Source organism: Cricetulus griseus, chromosome 3, assembly GCF_003668045.3.
Source record: "Cricetulus griseus strain 17A/GY chromosome 3, alternate assembly CriGri-PICRH-1.0, whole genome shotgun sequence".
NCBI lineage: Eukaryota > Metazoa > Chordata > Mammalia > Rodentia > Cricetidae > Cricetulus > Cricetulus griseus.
In genome coordinates, this window is record NC_048596.1 from 47,128,337 (window position 1) to 47,146,414 (window position 18,078).

The following is an 18,078-nucleotide window of genomic DNA, read 5'->3' on the forward strand; positions in this document are numbered from 1 at the left end:
TTGGATCCAGTGCAGTCAAGGAGGTGTGGCCCATTTTCTTTACAGGGTGTCCAGGGATTGCTGACAGCAGGTCTTCATTGGCTGTGTGGGACTCAGACATAAACAGCAGAGAAATGTTTGCTTGTGTATGTACATATGTTGGGGAATGTAACCATGAGAGCATAACAATTATGAGAGGGTGTACACCTTGAGAGAAAGATCCAAGAGAAGACAAAGACAGTCTCCAACTTCTTTTTTTATTCTGTATTACATCAATTGGCTTTTTGATACAATACAGAAACATTAAAGTTTAGTTAAATAATGTGCTTGGATTTTAGAGGAGGAAAGCGAAATCCACTTCTAAATCCAGCATTGGTTTAATTGAATAGGGACTAGGAAATAAAGAGAAATAGATTTCTCTGCGAGAAAGCTGTAAAGTTTACCATATGGCATGTTCCTTTTTTTTTTGATGGTTATAGCTATCTTTTCTTTTGCAGACCTGTGGCCAGCCCCTAAGCAGGCGTGGCTACAGGCTCCCCTACACTTCTCCCCTCTCCCTCCCCTCCCCCACAACCCCCCACTAGCCTCCTACCCCTCCCCTCTCCATTCCCCATAGAGGGTAGGGCCCTCCACATGGTTTCCCAAATTCCACATCATCATCCTGGGCTGGGCCTAGGCCCTCCCCCATGTGTCCAGGCCTAGAGAGCATCCCTTCACGTGGGATGGGCTCTCAAAGTCCCTTCTTAACACCAGGGAAAAATACTAATCCACTACCAGAGGCTCCATAGCCTCTGCATTGACAACCACTTTCAGGGGTCTGGATCAGTCCCATGATGGACTCCCATACAGCAGTCTGGGGTCCATGTTCTCCCTCTTGTTCAGGTCAGCCGTTTCTGTGGGATTCACCAGCCTGGTACAGATCCCTTTGATCATCATTCCTCCCTCCCTGCAACTGGGTTCCAGAATTCAGTTCAGTGTATAGCTGTGGGTGTCTGCCTCTGCTTCCATCAGCCACTGGATGAGGGCTCTATGATGGCATATAAGGCAGTCATCAGTCTCATTATAGGGGAAGGGAATTTAGGGTAGCCTCTCCACCATTTAGTAGATTGTCAGTTGGTGTCATCCTTGTAGATCTCTGGAAATCTCCCTAGTGCCAGATCTCTCCTCTGACCAATAATGGTTCCCTCTGTTATGATATCTCTCATCCTGCTCTCCTCTATTCTTCCCCAACTCAACCTTTCTGCTCCTTCACTTCCTCCTCTCCCCTCCATTTGATTTTAATAGAGTTTTGTGTTAAAATCCTGTTTGAAAATGAATAGCTTTTCTTAAAGGGCAACTAGTATATATTACCTTTCAATTGTTTCAGGTTAAACATTAAGCAAATAACTATGAATTATAAACGTGTTACAGAAAATTTCTGCAGAATGATAAAGACAATATTGGGTCTTTGAGAATAAAACCCGTATGCTTCTCAGAAGTTTTGGAATACATTGAGTTCACAAGGAAAGGAGAAGATGTACAAAGATTTAGGTTTCCCCCATAGAGGAAAATTGCCTTCCTTTTTAAATGGTTGCATGCTAATTATTCAAAACAATGGTTTTATCTATGACATTTTCATATATGTATATCATATACTTGGATATAGTATCTCTCTAATTCTCTCTTGCTCTTCTCTGTCCCTCCTGTTGATTCCCTTCAATTCCAAATAGCCCCCTTCTGCTTTCATATCTGATTTTATTTGAATATTTTTTTCCACAGAAGAGAATGCATGCAGTAGTTTTCTTTTCTGAATATGGTTATTTCACTTAACATGATGATTGCTAGCTCCACCAACTTTCATTTAAATGACTTCATTCTTGATTGTTCAGTAATACTTAATTGTGTATGGACACCATCTCTTTGTCTGTTTATCCAATGATATACACCATCCTACTGCATTGTCTTCAATAAAGTCATTCCATGGTAATTTATTTTGGTTTATTTTTCTTACAAGTGAGGCATGGGTTGAGTAAGATGATCGTAATAATCAATCTATGTTCTGAGAGTCTATCTGCATATTTGGGTTACTTGGGTTTTGTTTTGGGAGTGTGTGTAAATGATCCTAGGTTCTTGTGCATAATAAAGGAGTACTCTAGCACTTAATGACACCATTATGTATCTATTTGGATTTTAATCCTGCTGACATCTAAATCATTTCATAAACAACTCGACATTAAGTATGGTGAGTCCTTTTATTTTCTTTTAAATCTTGTCTTGTGTTGGTTATGATGGAAAGCAAGCACTTTGAAAGTGAATAATTAGGCTTGGGAATGGAAATGAAGGGCCTGGAAGATGAATTTGTAAGTGGCAAAGTTTTCATATTTTATATAAATCCTAGGAGGTCAAGCATGATGCATAAGAAATCACCAGGAATCTTTGATCCTCCATCATTCTTTGAAGTTCATTTAGAGATGTTCTGATGAAAATGGGAAAGCTCAGAAGGAAAGTACCAAATAATAATCATCTCTGGATACATATTTCCATGAGTATTTTTGATGTCAAGAGGACAGCCATAGAGGATTTTAAAGAGCTGGGTACTCTGGAGTCAGAGGCAGGTGGATCATTGTGATTTGGAGACCACACTGGTCTACAAGAGCTAGTTCCAGGACAGCCTCCAAATCCACAGAGAAACCCTGCCTCGAACCCCACCCCCAAATAGCTTTTAAAGAAAAATAAACTCAGTTTTCAGTCATCTGTATCTGGGGTTTCTTTTGAATTTGTGACAACTAAGGTACTTGTGGATAAAGTATTTGTTAATGAGATTGTTCCTAAATTATCACAGCTTGAAAATCAACTATCTCAATCATCAATGTTCTTATTTTGGGGCCTGAGATTGTTTTGCCTGTAAATTGGGAAGCTTGAGCTATTTGATTTATAAAAACTCCTTTTAATTTTAATATCTTATGAGAACCTACAAAAAATTTCAGATCTAAAATATGTAAAGTGAGAGCAGAAAAAGCAGTGATAAAATGAGAAGAATTCTGAATCAGAGGGAGCTTTTCCAAAGTTCTTTCTAAGGACACATTTAGAGCCACTAGTTGTTTCAAAGCTTTGAAATGGCTTATGACCTACCCAAGAAGATTTAGCTATGAGAACTTATATTCAGACATAAAAGCTAAACTTCTCAGGGCCCCATCGCAATCATAGGTCATGACTTTTTGTCTCAAAGAGCCAGGTATCCATTTATAGTAGTTATACAAAAAGGTGACTTGGAAGAAGACTTGGAAGAAGAGAGTGCTAATGTTTGTAATTAATTCACACAGGGTCATGTCCTTGTTCGATTGTCTAAGGCTAAGCAAGTGATACTATCAGTGAGTAAGGTGAGTTAAACTCATCACCAGGGACTGTGCTGATACATAATAAAATGTGAAGCCACTTGGTCAGGGTTAGTAAGAATTTTCTGCCACAATCTACTTATTCTGTAGCTTTGGTGACACCCATAAGCACATCTCCTTCAATTTGAGAGACTGTAAGAAAAAATGCTGACAGAGACATGCAAATCCCCCAATAATTCTAAATTATGGAGTTCCAGAACAGCCAGGGATACATAGAGAAACCCCACCCAAAATTATTTTATGTCTATGGGTATTTGTTTGTATGTGTGTATATGCACCATATGTATGCTTGGTGCCCGTTGAGGATAGAAGGGAGTATTAGATTTTTGGAACTGGAGTTATAGATGATTCTGAGATGCCATATGGGTGCTGGGAATTGAATCTGGGTCCTGTAGAGGATCAACTAGTGCTCTTAACTCCTGAGCCACTTCTACAATCTCTATTCTTACTATTAATGCACCTGTGTTGGGAAGAAGTATGTACCCCAGTGTGCATGTGGAAGTCAGGAAGTAGCTATATGGAGTGTTCTTTTCATCCACCTTTATGTGTGTTTTGGAGATTGACTCACTCTCACTTTACAAGGCTTGAATGGCAAGCACATTTGTACACAGAATCATCTCATTGGCTTCAATGTGCCTATTTATGAGGTATGATATGATATTTTTAATGTATTTTAGAATGATTCAATGTTCGTAATTATATAGGTGAAGTTCATTGAACTTATTTAATTTTCCTGAAAACAGGGCTCCAATCACCTGAGCAACTGATTATCCAATACCTAGGGGTGGTGAGGCAAATGAATATACTCAACACTGCTTTGGAAATAGAACTTTAGGGACTCAGCTATGGGATCTACTTCATGACTCTAGAGGCAGTTTTTCATAGAACAGATGCTATCTTCTTACAGTTCCCCAAGGAACCATCTGGAAGGATGCTATTTCTACAAATTACAACCCAAAACATTTCCCAGTAGAAGTATTTGTGAGGAGAAAGTCACACTGTGTCCTAAAGGTGCCAAATACAGAGGTGAATCATATATAATCATAATCATGCATAAAATCATAATTAAAAACAAAAGATTCTGTGTTTTATTAAATTAATTACTGCTTTCCTGTTTGGCATTTGGACAATTTCTGAGCCTCTTTAAATCTTTACTGTCTAAAGGGTACCCCTCCCCATGAATACCAGTCTACTAAAGAAATGGAAGGTCCCTGCTTAAATGCTTTTAGGAATTTGAGGGTTAAATTCAATGTGTTTTCTCAATCAGAGTACTTTATAATGCAGTTATAGAGTATGATTTTCTATGTAAAGAACAAATAGCAAAACATTGGATTTAAGTGTGTGGGAACATTAAAACCATGTACCTGAAACATCTGCCTCAGACACCTGAGAACATGTCAGAGCCTTCTGTTATTCTCAGGCTTTGCTTCACATTGTAGTCATCAGTGAATGTAAACAAAATATGCTGGTATCTGGCTCCTATACTCAGACATTCTGATTTAATTATTACACACTCAAATATGAACCTCTGGATTTTAAAAGCTCCCAAACGGATTCTTAATGACAGTGTAATTAAAGCATAACTATTCTAGAGTCTCCATGTATTGTCCATGTTCAGGAGAGTCTCAGTCAAATCAGTGAAGACCTTTGCAGGTCATTGTTATGATGTTTTCTGTCTTCATATTTGAAAATTTATTTATAAGAAGGATGTAGACCATGGGACTTGGAACTTTTAGTTTGTGGCACCACACACAGGGAGTAAAGTAGTACTAGACTCCCAGAGAAATCTTTTCAGGAATTGTCTTCAGATATGTTTTGGAGGATTACTTGTATGAGAATGTATTGAGATTATCATGAACAATATAGATATCTACTTCCTATGATGGATACACCATGACAGAATCCATGGAGGTAGTTTTTTTTTTTTTTTTTTAGTATTCACCCTTCAGAGAGTTTTTGAGAATTTCTCATATACTTTGAATTTTCAGACCAGAGATGTGGTGAAGGCTGTAGTCATCCTGGGGAATTTTCTAAAATTTCCTTATAGACATTAGTAACTTCACTGCCTACTCACTCCTGAACTCCATAATACTTGTGAATACTAGTGAATCCTCATTTGATTCACTCTATGCTTTTTTGAACTGAAATATATTAATTAACAAATTAATGAGTTTCACTCTCTCTTCTCTGTATCTCTTGAACCAAGGTCTTGATGTAATTTGGTTTCCATGTGTGGCCTTGAATTCCCAATAGTTAGGAGCCAATAGCTCTGCCTTCTGAGCTCTGAAATTACAGGTGTCCACACCACATATACCTTGGCATTTTATATATGTATATAATATGCTTTGATCATATCCACTAAGCAGTGAACTTTCACAGTCACATATATCATCAGCATGCCATGGTCATGGCAAGCAAGAGCTCATCCTTAAGAAAGAACATCATTTTCCAATCAAGTCATAGTTGGTTAGAATGGCATCCAAGTGATATCTTCCAAAAATATATTCTTTCTGTGCAAAGCAGGAAGAAGACAAGTCTAGGAACAAGTTATTTATTACACTGTGCAGAGAGTTGGCAAGACATGTCATGGGAATTTGAGAGTTTGAAATTAGAGAGCTACTTTCAAAGATATTAGATACCTTATTAGGAAGTCACAAAATCACCTTCCCTAGAGAGTTACCCCAGGAGCTAATTAGACTTCAGCACTTTGACAGTGACTACAAGATAAGATGCATATCAAGCTTCTTATATTCAGAACACTTGGAATAGAAGGTTTAGGGATACTTGCTGGTCCCCTGCGACATACTATTGTGGTAGGAATCTGAAGCAATCTCAGGAAACTGGGGCCAAGGATATTGATTTGGTAATGTTCAGAGGGAAGAGAGGTTAAGACATAAAAGAACTGGGTGTCACCCATCTCAATCATAGTGGTGGTGTGACTATGAGAAAGTGCTGCATTTTTAGCAAGGAGAAGAAAGTAAAGGGAATTAAAGACAGAAATGAAGTATGACTTGCCTACATCCCTGCATGGTGAACTGGATGCATGAACCACCTGGAACAGCAGGCCACAAATAGCAACACCACAACAAGAAAGGCACCAGCAAAATTCAGGTAAAGAAAACTCATAATCTGTGTATCTACATTCTTGTTTTCTTTGTTGCTAACTCCTACAGATTAGTTCATCGCTGGGCTGACTCTAGCAGCATTTGTTGTTCAAATTACCAAAGTCATTCTTTTCAGCCTTGTTGAAGAACTTTTTCAAGGGCTACATAAGCCATTCATTCAGACTTCCTCACTAGGGTTCATTAATACTAGATTGCAGAATAGTTTGTTTTATTCTCCTTTCAAATATATATGTTGTTTATTATTAAACTACTGTTATCTTAAGGCTTTGAGAACAATCAACCAATCATCATGGGGTTTTGTAAGATATTTGTAGGAATTCAGTGTCTACTCTCTTGGTTGTAAGGCTAAAGCCTGTGTGTGTGTGTGTGTGTGTGTGTGTGTGTGTGTGTGTGTGTGTGTATGTGTATGTGTGTGTGTGTATAGAGTCTTTATCCAGTTTGAAATAGAACAACAGCTGTCTATAAAGAATTCATGCAGTTAAACTGAAAACAGAAATATTTCTACAAGCAGAGTCTATTGCTGATTAATAATGCAGATATTTTGTCTCATGCTGTTTTGTTTACAGAATATAGAATGCTCATTTGGACAATACTGGTGAAAGAAATTTGCTGGTTACTCAACATAATTTCATTAATTGGTATGCCACATTTGGAAAGAAGACATTTCAAGGAATTAAAAGTTACCATATACCCTTAAGAAGAAATATGACATATATTCTAATCCCTTTGATGATTAGCATACAATATTATTATTATGATGAGTTCTCATTGTGTTACTTATGCAAAAATGTTAGGCACTCAAAAGTTCCGGGGATTAGACACAAATTTAGACACAAGCTTATTCTTGGGAGCATCCCTTTGTGTTACTTGTTTTGGGAGACAGGGATTAAATCTCTGGTAGTTCACCTCTATGACAATAATTGAACCAAGAAGATTTCTAAATATACTGCTGAGAGCAGTGCATCTCCAAGGCTTTTTAGGTGTGTACACTACAGAAACACAGCTGCACTGATACTTTAAACACTTAGGATGATATGGTCTAGGAACCCTAAAGCCTCTATTTTGAAATTCATGGCCTCTGGTGTCTACCATCAAAGACATATCTAACAAATTTTCATATACAGAAGTTTTGTTTTTATTATTCCTTAGCTATATTGTTCTTCTTTGGAAGAAATATATGTGTGCATGACTTTTCTAGAAGAAATGATAGTTCAATTATCATATTCATTAGTGTTTTACACTATTTTTTCACTTGAAAGACAAATTTAATTTGTCATGAAATTTCATTGCAAAGAAAATCTTGCATGAAGTGACAGTGGTTATTGAAAATTAAATAAGAAGAATCTAACAGAAGATGCTCATTTAAAATTTTAAACAAGCAATTCTATGCCTATGTAGTGGTTTTAGTTTTTCAGAGTCCTTCTGCATCCGTTTTAATACACATATCAACCAATAGGCACATAGGTATATTAGCCTTTTGATAGAAGAAGGAATTGAGGTACAGAAAGTTTAAGGGCTACATATAGCATAAAGTGCCTAATTGGAGAACAGTTGCAAATACAACATTTAGGTTGTCAATCCAAGAATCACTTACTCCCCATTCTTACTAGAATAGAAACATGCATAATGTATTAATTTATCTTAGAGTGAGCTCTGAATTTCTCTAAGTCTTCCTTGGTCTACAAACTTTGTTGTAGTCAAAGACTACATGTCAGAGACTCAGTTTAAACTCTATTACTTAAGTGACTTATTCTTCTCTTGTGAGTTTCTCTTCTTTGGATCTTGTCTTAGCCCACACAGGTAAACCTCTACATGGATGGCAGGAAGGAATTACACATTTGTAACTGAGTTCTTTCTGACTGCATTCACTGAACATCCTGAGTGGAGGCTCCCTCTCTTCCTTTTATTTTTGAGTTTCTACCTCTCTACTCTGCTGGGGAATGCCGGAATGATCATCCTTATCCAGAAGAACCGTAGACTTCAAACCCCAATGTATTTCTTCCTCAGCCACCTTTCCTTTGTGGACATCTGCTACTCCTCTGTTATCATCCCTCAGATGCTGGCTGTACTATGGGAACATGGCACAACCATCTCTCAAGCTCGCTGTGCAGCTCAGTTCTTCCTTTTTACCTTCTTTGCTTCCATTGACTGCTACCTCTTGGCAATCATGGCCTATGACCGCTATGTGGCTGTGTGCCAACCGTTGCTTTATGTCACTATTATGACAGAGAAGGCCCGTATAGGCTTGGTAACTGGGGCATATGTGGCTGGTTTTTCTAGTGGTTTTATTCGGACTGTCACAGCCTTTACTCTCTCCTTTTGTGGAAGCAATGAGATCAACTTCATTTTCTGTGACCTCCCTCCTCTGTTAAAACTTGTGTGTGGGGACAGCTACATTCAAGAAGTGGTGATTATTGTCTTTGCCATATTTGTCATGCCTGCTTGCATTGTGGTGATCTCTGTGTCCTATCTTTTCATCATTGTGGCCATCATGCAGATCCGCTCTGCTGGAGGCAGGGCCAAGACATTCTCCACCTGTACCTCCCACCTCACTGCTGTAGCTCTCTTCTTCGGTACCCTTATCTTCATGTACCTGAGAGATAATGCAGACCAGCCTTCTGAGGGGGACAGAGTTGTATCTGTGTTTTATACAGTGGTGACCCCATTACTAAATCCACTCATCTATAGCTTGAGGAATAAAGAGGTAAAAGAAGCCCTTATGAAATCTCTGACATCAAAGATTTCTGGAAGGCCCTGATTTATTTCTAGAAGGCCTTTATCAAGCAACATCGATCCTTTGCTTCTATGTTTATTTTTTTCCTCAAACATCACTCAGTTTGGAAGGCTTCCTTAAACTCAAAATTGGAATCAAACATCCCACCTCCACTTTCTGACTTATTATTCTATGTATTACTTGTTATCATTTAAAAGATGAGATGTTTTATGTTTCTGATATTTACCTAAAGTTACAATTAGTAAGTAGATGACATGAGAAGGGAACATTTTTTTCGATCCCTGTGCTTAACACACAAATAATCTACAAATATAAAAATTTGGTACATTTTTATTACATGAGTGAATTTTTCCCAGATTTCAATGTTGAAGTTTGTTTTCCAACTTACTTAGCCCTTAGTTTACTTGGAGTTCAGAGGGTTAAATCATTTGACAAAGTTATATTTTTGAAGATCCAATTTTTGAATATCCAGGTGCTGGGAGCCATGTGGCCTAGTTTTAGCCCAGTATATGAGTGCTTCATGTCTCCAGATGAGGCAACATGTCTCCAGATGAGGCAAAGCCTACAGGGACAGTCACACTCAGCAAGGACCAGTGGACTATGGAACAGCACATAATACTGCTAGGCCTATGCAGCCTGCATGTTATTGTCTTTCTAATAATATTGATGATTCTCTTGGTGGTTTTTATTGTCATTATGTCAGTCACACATGGAACAGATGGGATCATTCCTGGAAACACTGATTGATTTTTCTCAAATATTTTCCCCTAAAATTCTTTGGGAGCTGATGCTTCTCAGGCTTTTTGTCCTGGGATGTTAGTTGTCACCCTGGACTCTGGGAACTGTCTTGATTCAATGCTTTCAGGATTGAAGGCAATTCAAACCTATTTCTGTAAATACACTTTGTTAAGTTGTGAACACTATTGTTATTCTTGAAAATGTATGCCTATGTTTGTAACAATAACTATTTCCACAAGCTGCCTGGGTTCTGCTGCTGCTTTAGGGCCCTTAAATAATACACAGAGTCTTATATTAGTCACAGTGCTGCTGGCAATGACTAGGATCTCTTATTTGCTAGCTCAGTTTTAATTAACAACCATAACTACTAATCTATATATTTTTTAAGGACTTATCTTATCTAGGATGCTGGCTTCCTGGGATCACATGGTGACTCTCTTTACTACATTTCCCAGAATCCTCCTTATCTCCTAGTCCTGCCTAACTTGCTTCCCTATTGGCCAACATTGTTTTGTTCATTAACCAATAAGAGAGACACATACATAGAAGGACTTCCCCCATCATATGCTTCTCACTTTTTAGTTATGTAAAGACAGGGTGCACCTGGTTCAATATTTGGCCAAGCTAGAAAAATGATAAATAATATTTTTTGCTTAAAAGATGTTTTGATATAAAAGTTGGGAAAACATATTTCACTTATTTATTTTTGCCAGAAGTTAATCTTGGGAAAAACATTATTAGTATGGTAAAACATGTTTGTTTTTGATGTGTAAATAAAGACGGCTTAAGCTATTCAGGGCCAGTCACTTGTGTGAAATTCATCTGGTGATCAGATAATACTTCATTTCTTCTGCTTGCTAAGAAATTTCATGGTAAGACATATAACAAGTATTTCAGGAGAGTATTTGATGGATGTGCTTCAGAAAGAATAAGGGGGGAATTTCACTTATGAATGACACCAGAATCTATGCATGAGCTTTTGTTCCTGTCTTTCTATGGATCACCTAAACAATGTAGATTGGGGAGGAGTGACCTCACATGGTGTATCCTTGAAGTTATTTTTCTCCAAACGTCAACTGCTACATACCTGGGCCAGGTGTGTGTGTGTGTGTGTGTGTGTGTGTGTGTGTGTGTGTGATTTGTCCATGAAACAATTGGGAACCTAGAAGAATGGAAAAGTTCCTAGTAAATTCTGCCACTATTATTGTAGTAATTATCCAGCTTCTTAATCACCATTAATATTAATAGATAGGGGGATCAGTTTGTCTCTTTATTTTGGAATTATTTTGGACAGTTTCTTCAATGTCCAATTTCACTTTGGATGATTATATTTTCTCCAAAAGTGGAAAACTTAATAATGATTTAATTATTGAGCTAATATGTCTCTATCACATATAGGGTACTATGCTAAAACATTTACATGAGTCATTTATTTTACTCCCCTAAAAAAACATGACCCAAAGTAATTGTATCAATCCCACTTAGCAAAGAATAAAAGACCCAAAGCACAGAAGGAACTAAAAAGTCCAGAAGGTTGATATGATTTCAAGAAAATAAGTAGCAAGAAAGTGGCAGAGGAGGTAGGTTCTGATCTCAGGTTTCCAGAATCTAACTTAAATGATTTTTGACCCTCATGCATGCTACTTTTTTTCTCCAACACCTCACAGCTTAGTAGTATCTGGATTTAAATTTTACTACTGATCTCAGTGGTGATTTAAACAAAATCCCAAATTTTCAAATTTACTGATAAAAATTCAGGAGCCAGATGCTGGGGTGAAAGCCTGCTAGTTCAGAGAGGCAGAGAAAGCACTCAGCTGACCTTGCTCCTCCACCAACATCCCAGAAGCCTCCTTGTTCTGTGCTATCTCTAACAAGCTCTTCAAGCTAAAATGCCCCCCTTTACTTCCTGTGCATCTCCCTCTGTGTCCTCTTGACTACTTTTTATTCTCTGTTTTTTTTTTCTTAATCATCCTATGGTCACTTCCTGTCAACAGGTTCCTTGCTCAGCCTCTTGATCTATTGTTGTATTTATTTAATCCTGCTTACAACATTCATTCCCTTGGATTAAAGATATGTTATAGGTCTGAGCCACATTACAACTAGAAGAAGGTTTTCCAGTAAATAATGTAGTCCTTGGGTTCAGAGTATGATAAAAAATCCTGCAACACTCCCCCATTTAGTCTAAATAAACAGAAAATGTTTCAACTTTATACAGTGAAACAGTTCATGAAAGGGAAATATTTCTGCCAAACTTTCCACAATGTCCAGCTTGGTTGTATTTGACATTCTTCAGATTAAGTATTTTTGAACTTAAAGTTCTGTAAAATGTTAGTGTCAGTCTCAGATGAATTTAGGAATTTGAATGTCCTGAACAGTTTGCAGACCAATGCTGATTTTTGAGTGGTGTTCATCAGATTAGTGGCAATTCTGGCTAAGTAGAACACGACTGTCAACACAAAAGTGTTTATTATTTGTGCAGAACCTTGTAACAGTTTATCATAGTGGTAAGCTTTACCACAATACAGGTGGATTCATCATTGCAGGACCCCATCGTCTTCTTGGAGACCTCAAAGGTTACTGTTAGGAATGGTCATGGTTTTTGTAGAAAACTTAAACATATCAAATGCCACATACTGCATATCTCTGACAGGTTTGAGGACCGCATCTGAGTCACACAAACTTAGTCCTTAGTTGCTGCTTCACACTCAAACCTGAGAACACATACAGGAAGTTAGATGAAGCTTATTTCCAGAATTAGTTACTAGTCTATATGACTAATAGTATCAGGAATATATATATTCTTATGATCTTATTGATTTTGAGATATTTATACCTTAAGAAAAATTTTAGAGAGTCAAATAAAAACCAAAAGAATATGAGATTAGTGGCAATAGAATAGTCCCCTATTTTTCATTTTCTTCTGTTCCATACAAGGTGTCTCTCCTGATATAGGACAGAAATTTTGGATTTTCTTTTAACAAGCATGTATGGGTTTAGAGAAGGTCTTTAGAGCCATGCTCCTAGCCCAAAGACAGCTTTAATTTTGTTTTGAAGTAGGACCACATAAAGACCATTTGCCATTTATGTCTGTAGAGGGCAGCAGAGACAAGACTTGGGAATTTGCCAAGAGTAGGCTCACTATCTGGCTGGAAGAAGGAAAAGAGAGCCACTCAGGTTATCCTGTCCCAGGCACATATTAGGTAGTTGTTCAGTTAGAAGTGGAAGCCACTCCTGCAAGATGAAGGCATGTGTGCTGATGTTATTCTGCGGCTCTGAGCTAGGATTTCAGGCTGGTTAGCTGGAGGTTGGCAAAACCACTTGGCCAATTTACTATTTTTCATGGGACATTTTTCTATTGATGATCTGTCTTTTTACTTCAAATGTTTCACTTGTCCAGTAGTCCCTGGATTTCTTAGTTGGACATTTCTATTCTCTTGGAAAGGAACCCCCTGCCTCAACCCTAAATCTGGGGTTCCTTTTTGGGCAGGTTATATCTTTCCTGGGGCAAAATGGTTTTGTTTTTTTTGGGGGGGGCATTTTTGACAACAGAAAAAGTATTACCTTTTAATTTAATTTTTTTTAAAATTTGGAACTAAATATACTTTAGTATGTCTGGGTAAGTGTACCTACATCCCCATTTGGTGGGAGATGTCCTTCTGTATGCTGTGAATATATATTTCTCTCATTGGTTGATGAATAAATCTGTTTTGGCCAATGACCAGGCAGAATGTAGTCAGGCAGGAAGTATACGTGGGATAGAAGACTAGGAGAGTTCTGGGAAGAGGAATGTGGAGAGTGAGTTGCCAGGGAGATGCCATGTAGCTACCTGGAAAGTAGGATACCTGGCATTCTCTGGTAAACCAAGACCACATGGAAATACATAGATTAATAGAACTGGGTTAATAATTAAGAAAGAGCTAGTCAATAAGAAGCCAGAGACATTGGCCCAAGAGTTTATAATTAATATAAGCCTCTGTGTGTTTATTTGGAACTAAACAGCTGCGGGACCACACAGGACAGAAACTTCCATCCACAACCCTTTCTTTTCATATATAAATTGAAATTTAAAGTGCATTTATTTTTAGATCATAAAGGATAAATTGAATTTCAGCCTGTCTTTTGCAAGTGGCTTCTAAATTTAAGTAACTGCAATTCTTATGTGTCTGGCTCTGCCTCCCAAGTGTTGTAATTAAAGATATGTGCCTCAAAAGTGCTGGGTTAAAGGTGTGGACCAATTCCTGCCTATGGATTCCTTTTAATAGTTATTCTCATAGGGTTTCCTGGTTTAATTTGGTTTTCCATTTCACATTATTTTTTTAATGTTAATGGTAAACTTTCAAGTTTTAAAATGGGTTACCTATCATTTTGACTGATTTATTCTGAATTTGTTCCCTGGCAAAATTTAATATTCTAGTCTCAATTAACATGATGCCAATTTGTCTACTACTTCATTATTTTCAGATGTTTTTGTCTGTCTTGCCTATGTGAGCTACATTACATTTGATGTCTTTGTTAAGTTTTGCTAGATTTTGCCATTTCTTTCCATGTCTAACATGTCCAGATATCTTTGCCATTTATCTGTCACTTAATGGGTTTTCACTTGATGATCATATAACTATAGTAGTGCACACATACTGTAAACTGGAGAAGATAGGTGAGATTTTCCTATATTTTTTCTAGTTGTTTGATTTAAAACCAATAATGCTGCACTTATTTTGTGGTTCCTTCCTCAGTAATAAGCATTCCATTCCCTGGTCTATAGTTGACTGCTTTCTATTAGTTTTGGTTCCCTTAGTGTTTGATGAACCATCAGCAAACCTAGGAATAGCCAAATATTGTGACTTCTATTGTACATCATAGTCCAATAGTGCTTCTTTTGGGGGAGGTGTGATCAGTTTAAAGACGGGGATTATAGGCAACTGAGCTATTTCCTCAGTGTAGAAAGGCACAGACACCTTTGCTACCACATGCTGGTAATTAAGGGATTCAGGTAGGTATCAGCTCTATTATAACACCTTTCCTTCCATAGCTAAGCCTATGAAGGACTCTGTCTCTGAACACATCCAATGCACCATTGTAAGGGGTAGCTTTGTGATCATAGAGTAGGTGGAAATGATTGAGTGTTCTAGTAAGCCCCTAGAGGGCTTTTACAATCATCTGTAAATACTGGAAGTGATTCCTCTAGTTTGCAAATATATCAATTAGGAGTTCTATCTAAGTTGTGTCCTGGGATTGTGGGATCAAAGCTTTTGCCACCACCAGCTTATTCACTGTAACTCTAGAATTGAGAAAACAACAATGTCTGTGAGCCGAGAGATATAGGCCCTCTGTTCCTAGAACTAGGTTGTAGCCATGAGCTGAGAGGAGTTCTAGGAAAAGCCCACAAGCTTCATGAGTTTGGTTGGCAACTGAAGATTGTTTAGAAAAGCTACAACTGAAAAATCCCACACTTGCTCAAAGACTTGAGGATAGAACAAAAGAAAGCCTAGCTGGTAGGGCAGGGACTCTGCTGGGAGGGACTCAGGTGGGGGTCCCAACTATAGATCAGGCTTAGTCCTTGGCTTGTTGTCTCAAAGCAGTTTTTTGTTAATTTTTACCTTTAGGTTGTGCACCAATATGTTGTACAAAAAATAAAGGAACCAGAGACTGATACTGGGATTCAAACTTCAAGCTGAAGGTCAGAAAAGCAAAGTACCTGGCAAGTAGCTTTTAGCACTATTTTAGGCTTAAAGGGCTAATCCTGTTGCCTTTCCTCCACTTGGCTGGCAAATCCTGAGACTGTATGTTTTCCTATCCTCAGTGTGGCTGGAGAATCAATGCCTGACACTGAGACCTTGCTCCTGCCTTATATACCTCCCTAATGCTGGGATTAATGATGTGCAATCCTAGGTGTTGAGATCATCCTTATGTGAGCTGTTTCTCTTTAGGATGCTAGCAATCTTGTGCAGATCTTCTGCTTCTATTGTGTGGAACAATTTGAGAAAAACTGGTATTAGCTCTTCAAATTTTCTCTAAACATGTTATTTCTTATGTGAGTCTGAGACTTCAAGCACATTTTCTCCCAATACCTGATCAATTTTCTCATCTCCCCGTGCTAGAGGGACTGGTAGAATTGTATGGGATCTTATATGTGTTATAGATAATGGATAATTTCTATTTGTGATTACTTGTTGTAGTGAATAAATAGCAAAGTTAATTCTGACTAATCTAGAATAAGATCAGCAGTTCAATATGTAAAACAACTATTTCTGCATGTTGAGAGTAAGTAACTATATTGAGAGATTCAGTAAAATCTAATAATACCGTAAGGATGGCATGCAGCCTCTTATTTTTTGACTTTTAACCTACCTTTCCTGATTTATTTGCATCACTGTAAAATGTAAAGGCTCCAAAAATTTATGTCCTTTTTACTGTATGAGAGATGACCCAATTCGTTCTTTTTATAAACTGAAATCCCTTCCATCTGTGATATTTGTTGCTAATCTCTCCCAACAAATTACTGTAAGTTCTTTGCCAATATTCATTTTCTGTCTATAAAGAGGCAATTTCAGCATTAGTAAAAGGTACTAGTATTTCTGCTGTGTCTATTCCTGCTATTAATGAAGTCACATTTTTCCTGATAGAATCAATTCAGAAAGTTTTCTATATAAGTTTTAATTTTTTATTTGGCTTGTGTGATAAATGTATCCATTCTAAAATATTATCTTCTTTTTGCATAAAATTCCCTTTGGAGAATGAGTAAAAGACAAAATAACTAATGTACAATCAAGCTCTAGATTGTAATTTGTTTTCTACCAGAGCCAATTCACTCTCAGTCTTAGCTGACAATTTATGTAAACTACTTAAATCCTTATCCCCTTGTGAGGTTTGAGATACATTACTTAGCTTTTGAGTAGTTGATCAAATTATGGGCCATAGCCAGTTAATATCTCTGAGTAATTTTTGTAAATCATTAAGAGTTTGTAGTTGATCTCTCATGGTTTTTACTTACTGTGGTCCAATTTTATGTAAATCTATGTTATATCTTAGATAATCGATAGAATCCCCTCTTTGCATTTTTTTCAGGAGATATTTGTAATCCCCAGCAATGCAAAATTCTTTGTACTTCATCAAACCTTTGTCCTAAGGTATCTGCATCTGAATCAACCAGTAAGATATCATTTGTATAATGATACATTTCAGTTTGAGGAAACTGTTTACAATTTTTCTAATGGTTGCCGTGTTATATAAAATATTAACACAAGGTGGGGCTGTTTAGCAGTTCTTGATGAGAAATTTTCCACTGGTACCCTTTTAAAAGGTTGAATATTATTATAAGTAGGCACTGTGAAGGCAAATTTTTCTGTATGCTGTTCTTGTAAAGATATAGTTAAAACTATTCTTTCAAATCAATCAGTGTAATAGCCCATTCCTTAGCTAATAAAGGTAAAATATTCCAGGCTGTAAAGAGCCCATTGTCTGACTCACTTTATGGCTCTTAAATCTCTTAATGGTCTCCATTTTTCAGATTTCTTTTTAATGACCAATAGAGGAGTATTCTAAGGACTTGTCTATTGTTCAGTATGTTGGGCATTTAGCTGCTCCTATAACAGCTGTCTTAGTGGCTGTAATTTTTCTGATGTCAAAGGCAAATGTTGCCCCCACTTCAGGTTTGTCAGTTAACCATTTTAAAGGTTGATACCTTTGAAAGACCATCAGCTGATGTGTCCTGCTCATGAAGAACCTGAATGATCTGTGACTGTTTTTGTTAATATCCTTTAATATTTTTCTCAGAAGCTTTCTGTAGTTTATGGTTTGTTTCTGAGACTGGAGGACTATTAACCTATTTTTCCATTCCTGCAACAAATCAGATACCCATAAATTCATAGCTATATTAGATACATACGGCTTTTACTTTCCAATTTTTTCCTTCTGGCCCTATATACTCGACTTATTTTGCTCTTTGTTTTGCCTAAGATAAAGTTCCAATCCCTAGAAACTGAATATTTACCTGGTTAAAAGGCCAATTTGGATGTCAATATTTTGGAGAAACTATTGTTAATCTGATCCTCTGTCAAATGAACCTACATTTGCAATACCATTTATGTGTATTTATAGGTTAGGTCTTTGATCATTAGAGCAGTTTACA

At 37.3% G+C, this 18,078-nt stretch overlaps 1 protein-coding gene across 1 annotated transcript; it reads left to right on the forward strand.

The window, feature by feature from the left end:
* Positions 1-8,294: 8,294 nt before the first annotated feature.
* On the forward strand, positions 8,295-9,236 carry LOC100764997 (olfactory receptor 9Q2). Its single transcript, XM_027406780.1, has one exon. It carries the CDS (start codon positions 8,295-8,297, stop codon positions 9,234-9,236), a length of 942 nt encoding a protein of 313 aa, XP_027262581.1.
* The last annotated feature ends 8,842 nt before the right edge of the window (positions 9,237-18,078 follow it).

Bases quoted from the DNA above. Each gene is read 5' to 3' on its own strand.
- LOC100764997 (XM_027406780.1), top strand. From the start codon at position 8,295: ATGGCAGGAAGGAATTACACATTTGTAACTGAGTTCTTTCTGACTGCA.